General features: G+C 50.0%; 1 protein-coding gene across 1 annotated transcript in view; it reads right to left on the bottom strand.

Annotated features, from left to right (window-relative positions):
- Positions 1-609: 609 nt before the first annotated feature.
- SLAMF1 (signaling lymphocytic activation molecule family member 1) overlaps positions 610-23,372 on the bottom strand; it is a gene marked incomplete at both ends in the record, with an annotated part of 29,203 nt that continues 6,440 nt past the window's right edge. Inside the window, 6 exons of the mRNA XM_080691536.1 lie at positions 610-660; positions 2,469-2,552; positions 3,689-3,867; positions 5,807-5,914; positions 18,815-19,099; positions 19,679-20,002. Of these exons, the coding sequence (XP_080547662.1) occupies positions 610-660; positions 2,469-2,552; positions 3,689-3,867; positions 5,807-5,914; positions 18,815-19,099; positions 19,679-20,002 (1,031 nt within the window). The remainder of the gene's footprint in view (positions 661-2,468; positions 2,553-3,688; positions 3,868-5,806; positions 5,915-18,814; positions 19,100-19,678; positions 20,003-23,372) is intronic.

Raw genomic sequence — 23,372 nt, 5'->3', positions numbered from 1 at the left:
ACTAAGCAGCTGAGGCTGGCCATGAACCACGATCCTCCTGTCTCGGCCTCCCTAATGTTGGGATCACAAGTGTGCGTCACCACACCCAGCTTCTCTTAGCTTCTTTATAGAATAATCTCAGAGTGTTTTCTAGATAACAAGGAATCCCCCCTCGCTCACTCTTCACAAGAAGAAAACAGAGGCTCAGGGCTTGGGAAGGGTGGGCGAGCAACCAGGATCGGCCCCCAGAACAAAGTCCAGTCACAGTGGCTGTTCTTCCAGACCTGGTGCCTGGCAGTCTCAGAGAGTGGAGGTCCTGGTTTTCTGTCTCAGGCCCCCGGCAAAGAGGGAGAAGGCTGGAATTCTGGGCTTGCGTTATCCATTTCACGTATTAACCACACAGAAGGTGTGCCGCACCAAGCAGCTCCCTGTGCGTCCGTGCCAGCGGCGCAGGGGCACAGCGGGCGAGATGCCAGGGCGCCTCACCTGCTTGTCTGCTCACAGGAGTGCAGAGCTGAAGGGGCACGGGTGTGCAGTCTGTCTCCGAGGACGCGGCCCGGGCCGGCTCGGCATTCACTGACTTCTTCCTCTGGCTCTCCCTTCTGAAGCCTGCCGCCCTGGCTCTGGGGGTCAGCTTTCTGGGAGTGTCACGCTGGCGTACACTGTGATGGGATTTGGCTCCTGCAGGGGAAGCAGAGGCGTGGTGAGGGAGGCTGGCCTACTGGTGCACACTGTATCGTGGCTTAGGGCAAGGAAAGGGGCCCGCAGATCACAGGCACAGCCAGCAGCTCAGGGGCGTTGCTGGCAGCCGCACTTGGGTCACCAACCATGGTGGCACCTGCAGACAGCGCCCCAGCATGCCCCTAGGGAGCCCAGACAGCGGTCACAGCCGTCTGAGGACTGGCGTGTAGGGTCCCCTTCTGTTTTGCAGATGAAGTTGAGAATTCCCATCCTCAAGTGCATATGAGAACCGTCTGGGTGTGTTACTGCCCGTGTGCAGAGCCCTGGGGCATTCTCCATATGTGGGCTGACTTAACAGCCCTAGATGGGACCCAGGAATATTTATGTATGTATGTATGTATGTATGTATGTATGTATGTATTTATTTATTTATTGCAGTACTGAGGATGGACCCCAGGTGCAGTCTACCTCCGAGCTACACCCCCAGCCCTATTTTTATTCTATTTTTACTTTTTTATTTTTTATTTTTTGGTACAGGGGATGGAATGCTCCGAGCTACACCCCCTGCCCTATTTTTTATTCTTTATTTCTGAAACAGGGTCTCACTGAGTTGCAGAGGGCCTCACTAAGTAGCTGAGGCTGGCCATGAACTGCGGTCCTCCTTGTCTCAGCCTCCTGAATACTAGGATTACAAGCGTGTGCCACCATGCCTGGCTGGAATATTTATTTTATATTTTCTATTTATGGAGATCGAATCCAGGGATGCTCTAGCTCTGAGCTGCATCCCCAGCTATTTTTATTTATTTATTTATTTATTTATTTTAATGTTGAAACCAGGTCCCCTTAAGTTGCTGGGGGTCTTGCTAAGTTGCTGAGTGGCCTCAAATCTGAGATCCTGCATCCTCAGCCTCCCAAGTGCTGGGAGGATTACAAGGACCACAGCACCCAGCAGGAATCATCTGGTGGCTCTCAAAGACTCCCTAGGGAACGAGCCACCATCTACTCATCTGAGCAGGCAAGTGGGGTCTCACAGAAGCCAAGGCCATAGACACCTGCCTGCTCCTGCAATGGACCCTCCCAGTGATCCAGGACTCATCAATCAAACAAAACAACAAACAAAAAACTCCACCCAACAACTGTGCGTGGAGGTGCACATCTGTAATCCCAGCATCTGGGAGGCTGAGACAGGAGGACGCGGTTCAAGGACAGCCTCAGCTACTTAGTGAAGCCCTTTGCAACTCAGTGAGACCCTGATTCAAAAATAAAAGAATAGGCCAGGCATGGTGGCACTCGCTTGTAATCCCAGAATTTGGAAGGTGGACACTTGAGGATCGTAGTTCATGGACAGCCTCAGCTACCCTTCTCGACTCAGTGAGACCCTGTTTCAAAAAATAAAAAAGATTAAAAAAAAATAGGCCTGGGGGTGTAGCTTGGAGGTAAAATGCCCCTGGGTTCCACCCCCAGTACTACAATAAATAAACAAATAAATAAATAAACTAACTAACTAAAAAATAGGACTGGGGGTGTAGCTCAGAGGTACAATGCCCCTGGTTCCATCCCCAGTACTGCAAAAAAAATGAATGAATGAATGAATAAATAAATAAATAAGAAATAGAGCTGGAGGTGTAGCTTGGAGGTACCACCCCCAGTACCACAAAATAAATAAATTAATTAATTAAAAATGAAAAGGGGGCTGGGGTAAAGCTCAGAGGGAGAATGCCCCTGGGTACAACCCCCACCCCCACCCCCTTACAATAAAGAAAACTATTCCTTTCTCCTCCTCCCCCAGAAGGTGCAGAGAGCCTTACCTGGGCGGGCCCTGGGACAGGCTCTGCCGCGGTCACATAAACGGTGGAGCAGGGGTCCCCAGCTGGCAGAGGGTCAGGTCGCTGCTGGCCGCAGGAGAAGCAAAGAGAGATTAGCTGAGTTGGGACCCAGTTCCACGCGGCTGGCCCAGATGCACAAAGCGCAGATGCGCCAGGTTCAGGTTCCTTAGAGCGCAGGCCCCAGCCTCCTCCCAGTGGGATGCCCCTCCGCCTCCCCAGCCCTCCAGGTCTTTCCCCAACAACACCCCCCACCCCCCACCCCCCACCCCCCACCCCCCACCCCCCACCCCCCACCCCCCGTGGAGCTCACAGCCTCCCAGGGCCTCTCTCCCCATAATTGTCCTCCTTCCCTCCCTCCCTCCCTCCCTCCCTTCCCATCTCTGGGAGTGAATCCCTGGGCATTCAACCTCTAAGACACATCTCTAGTCCTGTTTTATTATTTATTTATTTTTATTTATTTTATTTTGTGGTACTGGGAATCGAACCCAGGGCATTCTACCTCCAAACTACATCCCCAGCCCTATTTTTTTTTTTTTTTTTTTTTTTTTTTTTTAGGTATTGGGGATGGAACCCAGGGGCATTCTACCTCTGAGCCCCTGCCCTATTTTTTATTCCTTATTTTGAAAAAGGGTCTCATTGAGTTGCAAAGGGCCTCACTAAGTAGCTGAGGTTGTCCACACTGAGATCCTCCTGTCTCAGCCTCCTGAATGCTGAGATTACAAGCATGCACCACCATGCCCAGCTTTTATATTTTATTTGAAACAAGGCCTCAGTAAATTGCTGAGGCTGGCCTTTAATCTGTAATATTCCTGTCTCTCCCAAGTCCTGGGGTTTCAGGCATGCACCACTGGGGTTTTCTTTCTCTCTCTCTTTCTTTCTTTCTTTCTTTTTCTATTCTTTTTTTTTTTTTTTTTTTCGGTACTGAGGATAGAACCCAGGGGCATCCTACCTCCAAACTACACCTCATCCCTATATTTTCTTCTTTGTTTTGAAACAGGGTCTCACTGAGTTGCAAAGGGCCTCACTAAGTAGCTGAGGCTGTCCTGGAACCTTGATCCTCCTGTCTCAGCCTCCCGAGTGCTGGGATTACCACGCGCACCACCGCGCCCGGTCTTCCCACTATTTCAAAACAGCCCCGGACAGACAGCACAGGGTTCGTGCTTTCGGAGCACTTTGCTTTGGACTTCGCCCCCTCAGTTCACCTGCTCTGAAAGCAGGCAGGCCTCTGGCGGTGGGTTTGCCCCATAGACTGGCCAGGGGCCCTGGTCAATGGGGCGGATCTTTGTCAAGCCACGGACAGTACTTACTCCCGACTGCTGGACCTGGGCGTACACAGTGAGGCTCTTTTGTTCCACTGCTGGCTCATCACGGCTTGTTTTGCCTGGGAACAGAGGCCATGGTTGTTACTTCCCCCTCGCCCCCACCACAAGCCCGCGGGTCTGTCCCTTCCTTCCCCATGGTATGCACCTTCCCCAAGGCACCCGTGCACCTTCCCCAAGGCACCCGTGCACCTTCCCCAAGGCACCCGTGGGGACGAGGCACGGGTCCCAAGCCCCTGCCCATTTGCCCTGTGACTCTGATTTCTCTAGGCCTGTGAAATGGAATTTGAAATTCCATTCCAGCCGGGCGTGGTGGCGCACGCTTGTCATCCCAGCATTCAAGAGGCTGAGACTGAGGATCGCGGTTCGCCGACAGCCTCAGCTACTACTTAGGCCCTCTGCAACTCAGTGAGACCCTGTTTCAAAATAAAGAATAAAAAATAGGGCTAGAGCATAGCTTGGAGGTACAATGCCCCTGGGTTCCATCCCCGGCGCCGATCCATCCCGAGTAACACAAGAAATGAAATAAAAATAAAAATTCCATTCTATTTCCCCCATGAGATAGCATGGGGCTATTGTGATAATTAAGTCAAATGTTACTGGTTAAGGGAAATGTTACTAATGAAATAAAATGAATGATACCCAGCATTTAGCAAGATACTCAGTAGGTGTTGGGTGTTGTTTGTATTTATGTGTTACTCAACTTTTAAAATTTTATTTATGTATTTATTTTGTGGTACTGGAGATGGAACCCAGGGGCCTTCTACCTCCAGGCTACACTCCTAGACCTATTTTATATTTCATTTGGAAATGGTCTCACTAAGTTGCTGAGAGCCTCGCTCAGTAGCTAAGGCTGGCTTCGAACCTGCGTGATCCTCCTGCCTCAGCCTCCCGAGCGCTGGGATGACGAGCCTGCACCACCACGCCCGGTTTAAACACTGGCGTTTTCAACTCATTTATGTGAAGATATTTGTCTCTGTGTGTGTACAGGCATATCAGTAGTGTACGTGTGTCTCTGCGTGTCTGTCTAGACTTGCGGGTGTGTACGTGCGTATCAGTCATCCATGGAAGTCGCTGTGCTCAGCGCTTTCTGCGAATCGCCTGTCCAGTCCCCACAGCCATCCCACGGAGGGCAGAAGACCCCCGCTTTGCAGAGGGCTCCCCAGCTCATCAGGGGCCACGTCTCCCTCTGGGGGTCAGCTCTCTAAAGCCAAAGCCCGTGCGCTTAGCCAGGGGCTCCTAGAGATGAACTCTCCAGTTAACTTGGAGCCCTTCGCTGCCCGGCTGCACTCTGGGAACCATAGTTAGCAGCTGCCAGCGTCTGGGGCAGGGGACCAGCAACCAGATGCAGGGTTTGTTTGCACAGGTCCAAGGCGGGAATCTTGGGTGTCACTGGCTCGCAAGGTGCCTGGGGCCACGGATGGCGGGGGAGAGGGCAGGGACTCCCCGTTGGGGGGGGGGCTGAGCACTGCTACCCCCAGGGTTCAACTGTGCCCTGTGGGCATGAGCCCAGGAGAGTCTGAGTCAGGATCGCTAACTAGGTTAGTGTGGGGGAGTTAATACATGTGGGGGCCGCACACCCACGCCCCGGGCTCTCAGCAGAATTTCTCTCCGAATGGAATCGCCTGTCCTCCGCCTTCTCCTTCTAAACACCTCGCAGATGCAGGAAATGAGAGGAGAGAGTAGGGGCCCTGATTGAGATCTCTCTCTCTCTCTCTCTCTCTCTCTCTCTCTCTCTCTCTCTCTCTCTCTCGTACTGAGGATGGAACCCAGGACCCAGGGAGATTCTACCTTCAAGCTACACCCCCAGCCCGATTTTTCATTCTTTATTTAGAAACAGGGTCTCCCTGAGTTGCAGAGGGCCTCAGAAGTAGCTGAGGCTGGCCACGAAGCTGCGGTCCTCCGCTCTCAGCATCCCGAGTACTGGGATCACGAGCGTGCGCCACCGCGCCAGGCTGAGGATATTTTTCAAAGGTGGCCCTTGGTCTGCTCACCGCGCACTCAGACACCTACCTCTTCTCAGCAGTAGAATGACCACTTGGAGGATCATGATGACACCCATGATGCCCCCTAGGAAGAGCCCGGTGTACAGTCCCCACTGTTTTGATCCTGAAAGAGAAGTCACAAGGCAGCCTTAAAAGCCCGCACGTTCAAAGACAGCCCGCGCCTCCTTTCCCAGAAAGACACTCCATTGTGGAGTTTATATATTTTATTTATTTTTGGTGGTACTGGGGTGGAACCCCCTCAGCCTCCAAGCACGGGGATTACAAGTGTGAGCCACCACGCCCAGCCATCACGGGGTTTAGAGATTCGCTTCAGACAGAGCAGCGTTCCACTTCTTTTTTGTACCTAATTTTGCTCACTTATATTTGACTTTCGTATTTCTAATGTTTGTAAAGATTATTCTATTAAAATGCTTCATTTTCTCTTTGACTCCCGAATGTCTAAAATTAAATGCATCTTTTTTTCTACTAAGTTAATACCTCTGCCCCATTTCTTAATTTAAAAAAAATTTTTTTTGGGTACTGGGGGTAAACTCAAAGCCATTCTACTTCTGAGCTGCACACTGCCAACCTTTTTTTTTTTTTTTAATTTTGAAACAGGGTCCCGCTAGGTGGCTGAAGTTCTCACTAAGTTGTTGAGCCTGACCTCGGACCTGCGATCCTCTTGTCTCAGCCTCCCAAATACTGGGATTCCAGGCACGTGCCATTCATTGCGCCTGGCTGGGTTTTTACATTTCTAATGTGTCCCATCTCCATTTGGGGTAAAAAGAGCTCAGGAGTTCCACGTGCTGTCTCCAGCCCCCACACTGTTCTCAAGAGACACGGGGAGGAAGAAAATTTGCTTTTCTTTTAAAAAGAAAATAAAAAAGAGTGCTATTATTGTCCTTTCATGCAAATAACTATTTTGAACCCACCCGACCTTAGCTGAAAGTAAAACATTCTGTTTTCCCTCCCGATCATTGCCCTGTTTAAAATGAGGCTCGCCCAGGCTCCGAATCAGAGAGCCGACGTGTAGAGCTGTCTCTCCTTTAACCACCTTACAGATCCTTCTGATCAGGAACAGCACTTGGGGAAAAGCATGAGTGGATCTGTTGACTCAGTAAACACACAAAGCACGTAGCTCAGCGGTATAATTAAAAGCACGTAGCTCAGCGGTATAATTATAGGCCGCGGGGCGCGGTGGCGCACACCGGTGATTTTAATGCTTGGGAGGCTGAGACAGGCGGATGGCAGGTTCGAAGCCAGCTTTGGCAACCCAGTGAGACCCTCGGCAACTGAGTGAGATCCTGTTTCAAAATGAAAATTAGAGTAGGGCTAGGAGTGTAGCTCAGAAGTAGAATTTACTCGTGGGTTCAATCTCTAGTGCAAAAAAAAATTTTTTTTAATGGAATAGGTGGATGTTACAGAGGAGCTGGGTGGTTGCAGGCACGATTCAGATGTTTATGGAACTGACCAAAATACTGACAGAAATCTCCTGGGCTCAGCAAGAGGCTGCCCACCAAGGTCCACGCGGGGCTGCAGCTAGAGCCCAGAAGTGTCCTTGCGGGTGTGCAAAGGTCTTTCTGAGTCTTAGGGTTTGCACACATCTAGTCCTCCCAAGGAAACTCAGCCAACTGACTCAGAACACACTGATTATAGATTCCTGTCCCCAAATTAAACATGGCTGGACCCTGCCAGGTACAAACTGTGACCTCGATTCCAAAGGTCGGCGTGAACAGGAAGCTCTGGGAAGAATTCTGACTTTCCAAGAGGCAGGCAACTTAAATTCTACCAAGGAGCCGGGCGTGGTGGCGCACGCTTGTAAGGCCAGCATTCGGGAGGCTGAGACTGGAGGATCGCAGATCGCAGACAGCCTCAGCTACTAAAGTGAGGCCCTTTGCAACTCAAAATAAAGAATAAAAAATAGGGCTGGAGGTGTAGCTCGGAGGTAGAATGCCCCTGGGTTCCATCCCCAGAACTGTAAAATAAATAAGTAAATAAATAAATGAATAATATGGCTTGGGGTATAACTTGGAGGTAGAATGCCCCTGGAACATCCCCAGTACCACACATACACACACTAAAAAAAAGGTGTAAAGTGGCCCCGTGCACCCTGTGCAGGGGTGAGTGTGTGTGTGTGTGTGTGTGTGTGTGTGTGTGTGTGTGTGTGTCCTTGGTTCAGGCTCAGCTCCAGGGTCCCAGGGAGAAACCTCCCCAGTACCAGGAAGCAGAGCCAGCAACCTAGGCTCCTCCGAGCGGCCCCTGCGACTGACCCGGCCGATCGTGAGTGCGGTGCTTACTATTTTGAAGCTATTTCCTCTTTCTTTTTCTCTCAGATGTATTTTAGGAACTTCTGCAGCAACAGCAATTTGAGAGAGCATGATTCTCTCCGATTTAGAAGAGACTTTAGACTCTCCCACTTTAGAAGACAATGATTCTCTCAGATTTCATGTGAGATGAAAAGAAATAAGATGAATGAACAAGGTGGTGCTTCTAAAACCAGAAAGTAAGAGACGGTGAGGCTGTCCGCTGGGTCTTTCTGGCCTCCCTGCCCCGCCCCCACCTGCTGGGCGCACCTGCTGGGCGCACCTGCTGGGCGCACCTGCTGAGGCTCTGAGGGTGCGCCTCGCCTCACTATCCATCGCTGTGTCCTGGCGCAAAACTGACAACCTCTGGAGGCCCGTCACCTCTGAGAGACAACCCGACTTTAATCTTTTTTTTTTTTTTTTTCCGGTACGGGGGATGGAACCCAGGGGTATTCGACCTCCGAGCTACATCCCCAGCCCTATTTTTTATTCTTTCTTTTTTTTTTTTTTTGAAGATTCAAAGAAGTTTATTAGAAAGATAGAAATACAGAAAATAGAAATACAACTCCATACCAGACCGGCATGGAGGGGTGACTCGAAATGAATACACCCTTATTCTTTATTTTGAAACAGGGTCTCACTGAGTTGCAAAGGGCCTCACTAAGTAGCTGAGGCTGTCCATGAACCATGATCCTCCAGTCTCAGCCTCCCAAATGCTGGGATTATAGGCTTGCACCATGCCCGGCTTCAGTACAGCTTTTTTATTTTTTGCAAGTCTGGGGATAGAACCCAGGGGCATTCAACCTCCGAGCTATACCCTCAGCCCTATTTTTTCTTTTTTATTTTGAAACAGGGTCTCACTGAGTTGCAAAGGGTCTCACTGAGTAGCTGAGGCTGTCCGTGAACCATGATCCTCCAGTCTCAGCCTCCCAAACGCTGGGATTACAAGCATGTGCCACCATGCCTGACTTTGACTTTAATGTTGAAAGGTATTTCATAAACTATTTCTCTCCTTGTCTTTGGATATAAATATGAATCTATGGGGGGGGGCTTAAGTAACATAACTATAGGCTTAAAAAAGAAAAAACCTTACAGTAACGCCTGTACTTATTTTACCCAAGCCATTAATTATATGTTGCAGAAACAGACTCAGCACACTGGCAGGCAGGCAGCGGAGCGGGTGGGATTCAAGGAGCGGATTGTGCAGGGTGCGCTGGCTGCTGGAGCCGGGTGCTCCGTCTGGCAGGTGCCACGCCGCATGCCCTGGTACCTGAGGCACCCTCCGCTGTTCTGCACCCGCCCAGCCACCACTCGGACCACGCTAAGTCCTCTCTGTCGCCTCTCCTGGCTCCTTGCCCCTCATTCCTCCCTCTCCTGGGACTCCAGCAGCACCCATTGGGCTTCTTCCTGCATCTTCAAACCTGCGCTTCAGCAAAATCATCTTTGGCACGGAGGCCATCTTTGCTGCTGATACTGGGAGCCAGGCAAACGGGTTCTGGCAGCTGCATGCCTCACACAAGCTACCACACCCGCTGGGGCCTCGGCTTCCTCCTCTGTGAAGCAGGTGAGAAACACCTGCTGTGAACAGTGTGGTGGGGATGGGTGGTACAGGCCGGGCCCAGAGCGGCACGCGGGAGCCATTGAGTCCTCCGCGGATACAAGCCACTTGCACGAGCTGCAGTCCCGCCATGAACTGCTAGGCTCTTTTTTTTAATTAATTACATTTTTTTTTTTTTGGCAGTACTGAGGATGGAACCCAGGGCTATTCTACCACCAAACTATACCCCCAGCCCTATTTTTAATTCTTTCTTTTGAAATAGGGTCTCACTGAGTTGCAAAGGGTCTCACTAAGTAGCCGAGGCTGTCCTCGAACCGCGATCCTCCTGTCTCAGCCTCCCGAGCACCACCATGCCTGGCTTGCTGGGTTCTTGGCATCCAAGACGTCTCCCGTGTTCTCTCAGTAGTGGGCACACAGCTGCTCCTCAGTAAACTCTTGCTGGTTGATGGGAAGGACAGGAGATGGGTTTAAGCTCCGGTGCAGCGGCGCCTCCTCGTCGGTGCCCAAGGCCCTGGGGTTCCGCCCTTAGTTTTCCTGGCGTTCTGTGTTCTCTGGGAATTGTTCCCTCCCGGTCCTCCAATCATTGCCTCTGTGCTTCTAGTTGATCTCCGTGCAGCCAGAAATGCTCCCTCTGCCCTCTGCTTCCTCAGCCAGTGAACATAGCAGACCCCGTGCCAAGACTCACGGGTTTGGGTTCTCCACATGGAGCTGCGAGGCTCAGAGGTGTGTTCTAAAGGGAGCGGGCTGCTGTCTTCACTGGCGGGCTCAGGCCTTTGCTTTCTCTTCCTAGTTTGTACGAGCACCGCTTCCCCCTCTCCCCGGGACTCATTGTCTGCCTTCTAGCATTTATTGAAGTACCACCCTAAATAATACTGTTTGTTCCCTTTTCAAGAGAAATTCTAGTATCAAGTTCTTTAATGTGATATTTTTTTCACTTAGCACAGTATGGAAATCCCACTCAGGAAGAGGTACATGGAGGCTGAGACAGGAGGATCACGGGCCCCAAGCTAGCCTCCGAAACTTAGTGAGGCTGGGACAGGAGGATCACGGGCCCCAAGCTAGCCTCCGAAACTTAGCGAGGCTCTCAGCAACTTGGTGAGACCCTGTTTCAAAATTAAAAATAAGCCAGGTATGCTTGTTGCAAGCTTGCAATCCCAGTACTTAGAAAGCAGAGACAAGAGGATATCAAATTTGAGGCTATCCTCAGCAAGTTAGCGAGGCCCTCAGCAACCTAGCTAGACCCTGCCTCAAAAGAAAATATAATTAAAATAACAGAGTTGGGGGTATAGCTCAAAGATTGAATGCCCAGATTCAATTCTCAGTAACACACACACACACACACACACACACACACACACACACACACACACACTAAATCCAGCCTAGTTTAAACTTTCTTAAGAGCTGCTCCTCTATTTTATTCTTTCTTTGTACCCAGATTCAATCTGATACAATATAGGACAGTATAGTCCAAGGGACACCCCATATATACTTATACTTAAGTCAGAGGCCAGGTGAATGGGTCTGAGAGGTGGCTGTAAGATACCTTTTTGTGAAGAATTATCAGCATGTGAGCTGGGCGTGGTGGTGCATGCCTGTATTTCCAGTACTTGGGAGACTAAGGCAGGAGCATCGTAAGTTCGAGGCTAGCCTCAACAACTTGGTGAGACCGTGTCTCAAAATAAATAAAAAGATAAATAAATAAAAGAGCTGGGGGTATAGTTCAGTGATGGAGTGCCCCGGGTCCAATAAAAATACCACCACCAGTAACAACAGCAACAACAGCCATCATCAAAGTGCTAAATATAAGGTCTCAGAAGGAAGGCGGAGTCAATTTCTGAGGCCCCAAGGCAGAAGCGCATGGCCCACTAGGCACATGTTTAATAATCCGGTACTTGGGAGGCTGAGATGGGAAGAGGTTTGAGGCCAGCCTTGCAATTTATTGAGATCCTATTTAAAAAAAAAAAAAAAAAGCAAAAACAAAACAACAAAACAAAACAAAAACAAACAAAAAAACAAGCCGGGCGTGGTGTGTAATCCCAGCATTCGGGAGGCTGAGACAGGAGGATCATGGTTCATGAACAGCCTCAGTTAATTAGTGAAGATCTTCGTAACTCAGTGAGACCCTGTTTCAAAAATAAAAAGACTAGCCGGGCGTGGTGGCGCACGCTTGTAATCCCCATGCTTGGGAGGCGGAGACAGGAGGATCACGCAGGTTCGAAGACAGCCGTGCTGGCTTAAGAGACCCTGTTTCCAAATAAAAAATATATATATAAAAATAGGTCTGGGAGTGTAGCCCAGAGGTAGAAGGGTTTCCAGGAACCCCAGTACCACCAAAAAAAAAAAAAAAACCCCAAACAAACAAAAATAAAAAGACTAGAGCAGGGCATGGTGGCGCACGCTTGTAATTCCAGCATTTGGAGGGCTGAGACAGGAGGATCGTGATTCATGGACAGCCTCAACTACTCAGTGAACCTGTTTCAAAATAAAGAATAAAAAAATAGGGCTGGGGGTGTAGCTCGGAGGTAGAATGCCCCTGGGTTCCATCTCCAGTACCATAAAATGAATAAATAAATAAATAAGTAAATATTAAAAATTAAAAAATAAAATAAAACGGGGCTGGAGGGGTGTAGCTCAAGAGGTGGAATGCCTGGGGTTCCGTCCCTGGTAGAAAATCAATAAATAATAAACACAGGACGGAGCCAGGAGGAAGGCGCAGGTGTGTGTTCAGTGTGCCCTGTGTGGCACCCGGCTCCTCCTTTCACTGAGTTATCTAGGGAGGCCGCTCAGCGTGGAGCGTCTCGGAGCCAGGCCAAGGCTCTCCTGGGGTCCACAGGCCCTCCACTCACAGAGGCCTGGGCTCCTTCCCTGGGAACCCCCTAAAGGAGGCTGAGCCCACCGGCCTTGTGAAGAGTGTTTTGCTGAGGCTCTGCCTGGTGATGTTCTTCTCTGTCGACTGTGTTTAAATGAGGTACATTGGTACATACGGGGGACACAGCTCACACCTTGATTTTTTTTTAAACCTGTTTCTAAAAGTCTATTGTCACAGAAACACAAGATCTGTTCTCTCAAGTCCCCAAACTATAAAAAAGTATATATATATATATATATATATATATATATATATATATATATATATATATATAGTGTATATATTGTTTGTTTTGTTTTGTTTTTGCAGTACTGGGGATGGAACCCAGGGGCATTCTACCTCTGAGCTCCACCCCCAGCCCTATTTTTTTTCCTTTATTTTGAAACAGGGTGTCACTGAGTTGCAAAGGGCCTCACTAAGTTGCTGAGGCTGGCAGTGAATCACAATCCTCCTGTCTCAGCCTCCCGAATGCTGGGATGACAAGCGTGCGCCACCACTCCCGGCTTCCTAAACCATATTGTGAAAGGGCCATAAGAAAACACACAAACAAATCAAAGAATCCGAGAAAGAAATACAGCTCGCCCAGGGAGATACTGAGACGCCGGTAACGGTCTGAGAGCCCCGGATCTCCTTCCTGCCTTTCATGTGGTCGGCCAGGAAGGCTGCCTGGTGGAGCCCATCTCCTTAAACACGCCAGCCATCTTCAAGAGGTGTTTGTGTGTGTGTGTGTGTGGGGGGGTACTGAGGATTGAATCCAGGGGTGTTCTACCACAGAGCTACATCGCCAGCCCTTTTTCTTCTTTTATTTTGAAACAAGATCTCATTAAGTGGTTGAGAGTCTCGCTAAATTGCCAAGACTGTCCTCAAACCTGCGATCCTCCTGTCTCAGCCTCCCAAGTACTGGGATTACAGCTGTGCACCATTACGCCCGGCCAAACGGTGCCTTCTTGAAGGTGGCCATTTGTACTCACAACTGGGGATGGGGGAAGGACCCTGAGGAACCATGCACTAATTTGAGGTCTGAGACCACCCGAGGAAACGTTTCCACATCTGCAGCTTCTGGAAAAATCCCTCACACCATGGATCCCATCCAGATAGCATCAGCTCTCCTTCTACTCAGCTAATCTCTAGAGGTGGCTCCAGGGGCGTTTCCTTTTAGTTGGATTATTTAAGGTTGTGTACCAACATCCCAGGGCCAGACATAACTATTTAAAAACACAGTGACTGAAGCCGGCCGTGGTGGTGCACGCTTTAATCCCAGCACTCAGAAGGCTGAGACAGGAGGATCGCAGTTCATGACCAGCCTCAGCCACTTAGTGAGACCCTCTGCAACTCAGTGAGACCCTGTTTCAAAATAAAGATAATAATAAAAAAAAAAACAGGGCTAGGGGTGTAGCTTGGCAGTAGAGGCTCCTGGGTTCCATCCCCAGTACCAAAAAAAGAAAATGGTGACTAAGGATGGCAGGAAGTTGTTGACTGTCCCCTGTTGAGCCGCATCCCCGTGCGTCACGGAACCCGGGCAGGGGAGTTTGTAGTGCTCGAGAATTTAGATTTTTGCAATGAATATGTTTCATTTTAGCCAGGCACAGTGGTGCACACCTGGAATCCCAGTACGGGGGAGGCTGAGACAGGAGGATTACAAGTTTGAGGTCAGCCTCAGCAACTTAGCAAGATCCTCTTTCAAAATAAAAAAAAAAAAAAATAGAAGCCAGGCGCGTTGGGCACACTTGTCATCCCAGCATTCGGGAGGCTGAGACAGGAGAATCGTGGTTTGCAGCCAGCCTCAGCTACTTAGTGAGGCCCTCTGCAACTCACTGAGACCCTGTTTCCAAATAAAGAGTAAAAAATTAGGGCTGGGGGTGTCGCTCGGAGGTAGAATGCCCCTGGGTTCCATCCCCAGTACCACTAAATTAATTAATTAATTAATTAATTAAAAATAGAAAGGGCTGAGGTGTGGCTCAGTGGTAGAATTCCCCTGGGTTCAATCCCAGGCCCTCCCTCATACACGCATATGTGTACGCGCGCGCACGCACACACACACACACACACACACACACACACACACACACACCCCGAAGAGGCTTCATCTGATAGATATTAGAGTGCTTTCTGCTACAAAACCCTGCAGTGTTGGCTGGAGCAAGCCTGGATGGCCAGACGGCTGAGAGCCCGGGCAAGGTTCCCGCCAGTCTTTTTCAAGACATGCTTTTTCAGACATGCTTTGCACAGTTTAGTGCTCAAAGTCCGGTCAAAGGACAGAGCCGACCCCGCCTCACATTTGGTCTCGTCACCCATGACCCCTGAACAACTCTTTCATTCATGACTCCGGGAGTAAGTTAACCAGCAGCAACTGATTAGAATGGAGGGACAGGCTTTTCATTAGCGGGAGAGAATAAATGTCTTCCAATCATGGTCCTGCTCTATTGGCGGGCAACCTCCAGCAAGGCCGCAGACCCTCCGCTCTAACCCCCGCTGGGATTTCTCTTTGCACAAACCCTGAAAGAAGCCTTTGTGACCCCATAGTGTCTGCTCAGGCCCAGCACTATCATCTCTAAATGGGGGACTGCAACAACTCCTCAAAACCCTTAATTATTCAATAATTCAACTTAATTAATCCTTTCTTCTACTTCTTCCTGCCCTAGTCAATTCTCTATACCACTGAACCTGAACCTCCTTCTCTCTCTCTCTCTCCCCTTTCTCTCTCTCTCCCCCTCTCCCTCTCTCTCTCCCTCTCCCCCTCTCCCTCTCCCTCTCTCTTTCCCTCTCCCTCTCTCCCTCTCCCCCTCTCCCTCTCCCTCTCTTGCTCTCCCTCTCTCTCTCTCTCTCTCTCCCTCTCCCTCTCTCTCTCTCTCTCTCTCTTCTCTTTCTCTCTGGTGGTTCTAGGGATTGAACCTAGGGGCACTCTTCCTCTGAGCTACATCCCCAAACCTACGTTATTATTTTATTTTTTGTGGTACTAAGGATGGATCCCAGGAGTCCTCTATCTTTGAGCTATGCTCCCAGACATATTTTTATTTTTTATTTTAAAACAGGGTCTCACTAAGTTGCTGAGAGCCTCACTCAGTAGCTGAGGCTGGCCTCAAACCTGCCCGATCCTCCTGTCTCAGCCTCCCAAGTGCTGGGATTACAACCGTGCGCCACCACACCCGGCTTGAACCTGCACTTGGAAATGCAAAACTGGTGGGGCACAAGCTCTAAAACTCCTTTAGGTCAACAGAACAACACCTGCCTCTCTGCCCGCCATGTCTTCGGCTGGCTCTGCTTTCTATTCACCCTTCAACACCATTCATGTCACTTGCCCTCGGGGGCGATGCTCTCGGGCCCCTTGAGACAGACACTCACTCGCTCCTCTGTCTCCCACCCACACTGTGTTTGCACCTATCACGATGCAACAGAGGATAATTGTATGCTTACAGAACCACCCTCTTCCTCGAGGACAAGGAGCACATCTCTATCATCTGTCTGTCATCTATCTCTTTCATCTATCTGTATCTATCTACTATCTATCTATCTCTATCATCTATCTATTTCTCTGTTTATTTAATCTTTGTGTGCTCAGCCCCTAGCACAATGTTATAATATAGAACAACCTCAAGAGATTTTTTTTTCTTTTTGGTGGTACTGGGGTTCCTGGAAGCCCTTCTACCTCCGGGCTACACTCCCAGACCTATTTTTACATTTTTTTAAATATTTGGAAACAGGGTCTCCTAAGCCAGTACGCGCGGCTGGCTTCAAACCTGCGCGATCCTCCTGTCTCTGCCTCCCAAGCGCGGAGATTACAAGCGTGCGCCACCACGCCCGGCTCAAGAGATGTTTTTGAAGCAGGGTCTCGCTAGATGGTTGAGGCTGTCCTTTAACCTGTGATCCTATCTCAGCCTCCCAAGTATTGGGATTACAAGGGCAAAACCCTGTGCCCGATGCATCATGTTATATAAAGCACTGAAATATATTCTCTCTTCCACTAATACCTTTGAGGACTCCCAGAACAGACAGCCCAGCTCCTCCTCCTCCTCCTCCTCCTCCTCCTCCTCCTCCTCCTCTCCTTCTCCTTCTCCTTCTCCTTCTTCTTTGCAGTACTGGGAATGGAACCCAGGAGCAAGTATTCTACCTCCGAGCTACACCCCCAACCCTTTTATTTTTTAATTTTGAAACAGGGTCTCACTGAGTTTCAGAGGGCCTCACTAAGTAGCTGAGGCTGTCCTCGAACCACGATCCTCCCGTCTCAGCCTCCTGAATGCTGGGACTACAAGCGTGCGCCCCCACTCCCATCCCATCTCTTCTTTGACGAACATTTCTGTAGTTTTTATTCCCCCATCAAATGGTGATGGCATTAACATTACTGATATTTGGTTAACATGAGACTTGTATACAGGCCGTGGGACTACGCCACGATGGAGCCTGCTGGTTATTATCTACAGATAAGGGGCCCAGTCTCAGTGACCTTGCATGCTTCACCCTTGTAAAGGGCGAGGGCGGCCCTGGGCCCCAGCCCTCAGGGACCACCATCTGTAACGTCCCCTCTGCAGCGCCCGTCCCGCCAGCCTGCTCTGAATGACCGCGGGCAGGGAGATCGCCTCTGAAGAGGTTGGCCTGCAGGCAAACTGCGGCCAGGCACCTCTTGAGGGTGGATAGATGCTTCTCTCTGCGAAATGGCTGGTAGAGGCACAAGCAGTGCCTGGGGCTTGCTGCAAACTTCTCTTCCAGGCAGCCTGAAGCATTTCCCCAGTGATCCATCTGGGAAAACACTCTACAAGCTGTGCTATGCGGCTCTCCTTCCCCGCATCAGTCATCGGGAAAAGGCCTCCAAACAGAAAACAGAGATGATACTGACATGGGTGATACAGAACACGGTGCACACCAGTACAAAAAAAAGTAGTCCAAGGATCGAGGTTTAGGTGCTAACGTCACTGTTCACAAGTTGAAGAAACGTGAGGCAGGTGTTCAAACGCTCCCCACTTTAAGTAACACCCACCTGAAGAGGTTACTATGGGAGAAAAGAGAGATTGTACAATTGAAAAGTGTCGAGCCGGGCGTGGTGGTGGCGCACGCTTCTAATCCCCGCGCTTGGGAGGCTGAGACAGGAGGATCGCACAGGTTCGAAGCCAACCTCAGCCACTTAGTGAGGCGCTCAGCTACTTAGTAAGACCCTGTTTCCAAAAACTCTTTTAAAAATAGGTCTGAAAGTATAGCCAGGAGGTAGAAAAGCCCCTGGGTTCCACCCCAGTACCACCCAAAAAAAATTTTTTTGAAAGTGTCTTGCCAATAAGAAATTCTATACAGCCGGGTGTGGTGGCACACACTTGTAATCCCAGCATTTGAGAGGCTGAGACAGGAGGACTGCTGTTCACAGCCAGCCTTAGCTACTTAGTGAGGCCCTTTGCAACTCCGTGAAACCCTGTTTCAAAATAAAGAATAAAAAACAGGGCTGGGGTGTAGTTTGGAGGTAGAATGCCCCTGGGTTCCATCCCCAGTACCACCAAAATATAAATAAATAAATAAATAAATAAATGGATCATTTACATAAAAAATAAAATTTCCTAGGGGTATAGCTAGGAGGTAAAATGCCCCTGGGTTCCATCCCCAGTACCACCAAAGTAATAATAATAATAATAATAATAATAATAATAATAATAATAATAAAATGGATCATTTACATAAAAAATAAAATTGGCTGGGGGTATAGCTCGGAGGTAGAATGCCCCTGGGTTCCATCCCCAGTACCACACACAAAAAAAGACAACAAAAAAAGAAATTCTGTACAACTTGTTACTATTCTCTGAATTCCCCAATCCAGACCTTGTTCTCCCTGACTCCCCAGTCCCCTGCCCCTCTAAGAGCTGCACCGGTCATTGCATAAGACGGATCCTTCATTCCGTCATGGGTCTTACTTTTTGAGCACATATTTTATGTCGAATCTTTGCGACGCACTGCTAAAAAGCAGAGCCCAGGTAGCACCTGGGCTACATTTCTGACAGCCCAGGTGATCGACAGATACTTATGGATGGGGAAGAATGTCCTGTCACTAGCAGAGCATGGACGGGAGCCAGGACCCGCCCTCCCTCACGGAGCTGGCAGGTGGCAGAGAGGAAGGATCACACCTTGGAGACGGAGTTCTGGTCCCACGCCCCCTCTCGGCTGTGAACTCAGCCTAAGAACGCCAAGAGAGAGCACGGACCCATTACTGTGGAGGCTTCTGCAACTCTAGAGGAACTACAGAACGTTTGGTGCCAACAAGAAGACCTGGGTGCTGGAGGCAGAGCAGCCGAGCTACGGCACCACCGGAGAACTCACCGGAGGACCTGGCTGTGCACCGGGGCCAGGGACTGAAGGCCCGGGAGCGGTTGCCCACGGGGTTGCTCGCCGTGCAGATGAAGGTGCTGTTGGCGTGCTGGGGGCCGAGGCGAAGGTGCAGGAGGTGGGAGCCATTGGGTGGGCTCTGCAGGGGGCCACCTGGCTCCTCACTCCAGCTGTAAGCCACCTGGTCCCCCTTCTCCGCTGCACAGGCCAGGAGCAGCCTGCAGGTCTCGTTTTCCTGGGTTTTCTCCAGCACTTTAATCTCTGGCGTGGAGACCTGCTCTGTCAGGAGGAGGAGGAAGAGGAGGAAGATGGTCATCATTGAAACGAAACCCTCGGGATTCTTGCTTGGCCTTTTTTGTTAAAACAAAGTATAGCCTAATGTCAGTTTTTCCCTTGCTAGGCAGGGGTCCCAGAGTGATCTCTCTCTCCCTCCCTCCCTCCCTTCCTTTCTTCCTTCCTTCCTTCCTTCTTCCCTTTCTTCTTTCCTTTTGCAGTAGTGGGATCAAATCATCTAGGCAAGTGCTCTGACCCTGAGCTACATACCCAGCCCTATTTTTTTTTTCCAAATAAGATCTTATTTGCAAGCCAAGCTCTCAGGGTACGCAGGCAGCTAGCCCTTCCTCTGGACGTGGATAAAGGTAGCTAAAGCTGACCAGCTACCATCAACGTGCAATTTCGGGGTGAGTGGGAAGAGCAACCCTAGAAGCACCCCTTGCACACAGTTTCGATGTCCCCTGGACCAATGTCTCTCTCCAGCTGCTGATTCTGAAGCCCTCTGCTTGGCACGGGGGGCCTAACTTTGCGGCCAGGGGACAGTTGCGACCCCCCAGCGTGGCGCGGGGGGGCTGCCGTCATTACCATAGAGAACCAGCTGAACGCAGGACTGCTGGACCGAGACGTTCTCCTCCAGGCTCATGAAGTACCACCCCTCGTTCTCCCTCCTGCTCCGCGGGATGCCCAGGCTCAGGTCTTCCAGGTGGAAGTGATAGCCCTCCTCCAGGTAGCTCGGGGAGCCCCCTTCCGAGGGGTTGAGAGACACCACTTTCCTCTTGAGGCTGCTCTCCCGCGACTTCGCCATGGTGACCAGGATGTGGAGGCTGTTGTTGGAGCTCTTGAGAATCTGCTCGCTGGTCAAGGGCAGCAGCACTTCACCTCCCAGCTGCCTGACGACCTTCGGGCAGCCTGTGGGATGGAGGAGAAGGGTCCCTCAGGAGGCGGGCACACGGGAGCCAGGGAGTGTGGAGGGTCAGCGCCGCGGGCCAAGGGCTTGGCTCCCCTCGGGCTCTCCCTGAAGTTGCCCACGTTCTTGATATTTGAATATCTCAGTGACGCTCTTAATGCCAATCAGGATAGAGCTGGGCAGGTGAACAAAACGCTAGGTTTTCATCCACTGCGATGTACAAGCCCAGACCTCTCATCCCAGAGACTTAGGAGGCTGAGACAGGAGTATCACAAGTTCAAGGCCAGCCTGGGCTTCCTCAACTTAGTGAGTCCCCTGTCTCAAAATAAAACAATAAGGGCTGGGGGGTGTAGTTCCGTAGGAGGGTGCCCCTGGGTTCAATTCATGGTCCCAATTTTTTTTTTCTTTTTTTGCGGTACTGGGGATGGAACCCAGAGGCATTCTACCTCTGAGCTACACCCCAACCCTATTTTTTACTTCTTATTTTGAAACAGGGTTTCATTGAGTTGCAGAGGGCCTCACTAAGTAGCTGAGGCTGTCCACAAACCCGCAATTCTCCTGTCTCGGCCTCCCGCATGCTGGGATGACAAGCGTGCGCCACCATGCCCGACCCAAGTGTTTTAGATTGATTGACTCAGGTATACGGACGAGATACTTTATTGTTTTGTGTTTTTTTGTGTGTGTGGGTCTGGGGATGGAACCCAGGGGCATTCGACCTCCGAGCTACACCTCCTGCTCTATTTTTTATTCTTTATTTTGAAACCGGGTCTCACTGAGTTGCAGAGGCCTCACTAAGTAGCTGAGGCTGTCGCAAACCGCGATCATCCAGGTCTCAGCCTCCCAAATGCTGGGATTACAAGCGTGCACCACCACGCCTGGCTGGACGAGATACTTTAAATGCAGGAAAGGGAATGACTTCCCCAAAGTCACAGGAGTGCAGGACAGAGTCAGGACTAGGCTCCGGGTCGGCCCCTCTACCACTGGGTGCAGGAGGAAGGGCGGGAGTGACTGGGTGGGTAGGCTCCATGTTCACCTGGGGTCCCAGCTCTCCAAAGATCCCCGAGCTCACTAGTCAGGCTGAGGGTGAGATATTCTTTATCAAAAAAAAAAAAAAAAAAAAGCTGAATTGGCAGCAATAAGAAAGAAAGAAAAAAAAAAAGACACCGAAAGAAAATCTTTCAAACCACTAGAAGGGATCGGACTGCTGATTACTTAACACCTCCTCTCTGAGGAACCCACGCAGTGCCTCTGTCCTCCTCTCCCAGCCCATGACCTTGCTTTTTGTTTCGCTGGGGGCAGGGAGGGGGTGGAAGAGACAGAGAACTTCCATTTGTCTCCACTCAAGCCCACCTGCCTCCTGCAGCGGGATAGTGCCTCTCAAGAGACCTGCCCGCTGCCTGGAGCATTCGCTTCCGCACACAACATACGAACACGCAATTTCCCTCATTTTTCAACCCCCTCCCCGAGCCCGGCGTGGTGGTCCACGCCTATAATCCCAGTACTTGGGTGATGAGGCAGGAGGACTACGGGTTTGAGAACCAGCGGGGAAACCCTCATCAACCTAGCAAGATCCTGTTTCAAACTAAAAATAAAATAGGGCTGGGGGTGGAGCTCGGAGGTAGAATGCCCCTGGCTTCAATCCCCAGTACCACAATAAAAATCCTCGGCCTGAACCCCGGGTCCATCCCCAACTCTCCCCACCTCTGTCCTGTCCTTGGTTGAAGGATCTTTAGAGTGTGTTTAGACTTCTGTCCCCATTTCCTGACCCATTTTTCCCTGTATGAGCTCTAAACAGGTGTTCCTCCCTCCTGTTCAAGAGAAGCACCTTTGCCAAGGTCAGCTTTATTCCGGGCCTTAAGGCCCTTGCATCTTGGGAGCACTGGACACAGGGCGTCCCTCCTCTGGCTGGCACACCACGCGTTCCTGGCTTCCCTTCCGGGTCACGGGCCCAGCCTTCTCAGTCTTCTTGGTGGGACCTTCCGCTCTTCCAGACCACCAAACATCAATGTATCCCAGGCCTTAGTGCTTAGAGAAGCCTCTAATGGGCCTTGCTAATACTGACTAGAGATCAGTGATTATGAAAAAAGAACAGGCAGTCTGCCTGAGCTCAAACCGAGATTAGCATGGCTTCCATACTCCCAACCACTTTCTCATTCCCCAAACAGAGCTTGGCATATTTATGCAATGTCAAACAAAAAAAATTGCTGCCCTACTGTTGACATCTCTCCACCAAATCCTTCTCTGTGCTTTTTATGTTTTTGGTAGTAGGGACTGAACCCAGGGGCATTCTACCTCTGAGCGACAGCCTAGCCCTATTTTCTTTTTTCTTTTGAAACAAGGTCTCACTAAATTTCTGAGGGTCTCGCAATGTTGCTGAGGCTGACCTTGAACCTGTGATTCTCCTGTCTCCGCCTCCTAAGTACTGGGATTACAGGCACAGCTCTTTGTACTCATTGCTGCCTACACAGATTAGCACTTGGAGGCCCAAAGGCATCTCAAACTTGGGACATGAGCTCTCGATTCCGTGGCCCTTTGGCAAACATTACAGTTCACTCAGAGTTTCAGGACAAGGTGTTGGAATCACCCTTGAATTTTTTTCCTCCCGTACGGCACGTTCAGTCTAACAGGAAATCCTTTTGACTTTTATTTATTTATTTATTTATTTATTTATTTATTTATTTATTTTTGCGGGTTTGGGGATGGAACCCAGAGGTATTTGGCCTCCAAGCTACACTTCCCCTGCCCTATTTTTTTATTCTTTATTTTGAAACAAGGTCTCACTAAGTTGCAGAGGGCCTCACTAAGTAGCTGAGGCTGTCCTCAAACCGCGATCCTCCAGTCTCGGCCTCCCGAATGCTGGGATTACAAGTGTGCGCCACCACGCCCGGCTTCAGAGGCATCAGAAGACTTCATACCTCCTGCCACCATGGGCCTGGGCACCCTGTTATCTTGCTGATGCTCTTTGGCATCTGCACAATGGGTAGAACATTCCATTTTGCCTCTCTCTTTATTTTTTTGTGGTACCAGGGACTGAACCCAGGGGCATTCTACCTCTGAGCTATTCTACCTCTCAGCCCAATTTTATTTATTTGTTGGAAACAAGGTCTCACTGTGTTGTGGAGGCTGGCTTCGAACCTGCGATCCTCCTGTCTCAGCCTCCCAAGTACTAGGGTTACAAGCGTGCGCCACCATGCCCGGCTGTCTCTCTTATTTTAAGCTTCCAGAGCTTTCTTTTGTTTGTTTGTTTGTTTGTTTGTTTGTTTGTTTGTTGGTGGTACTGGGGTTCCTGGAAGCCCTTCTACCTCCCAGACCTATTTTATATTTTTGAATATAAAACCTATTTTATATTTTTGAATATAAAAGCCCTTCTAC

The sequence above is a fragment of the Muscardinus avellanarius genome, assembly GCF_963383645.1.
Source record: "Muscardinus avellanarius genome assembly, chromosome: 3".
NCBI lineage: Eukaryota > Metazoa > Chordata > Mammalia > Rodentia > Gliridae > Muscardinus > Muscardinus avellanarius.
This window is presented reverse-complemented; position numbering and strand designations above follow the sequence as displayed.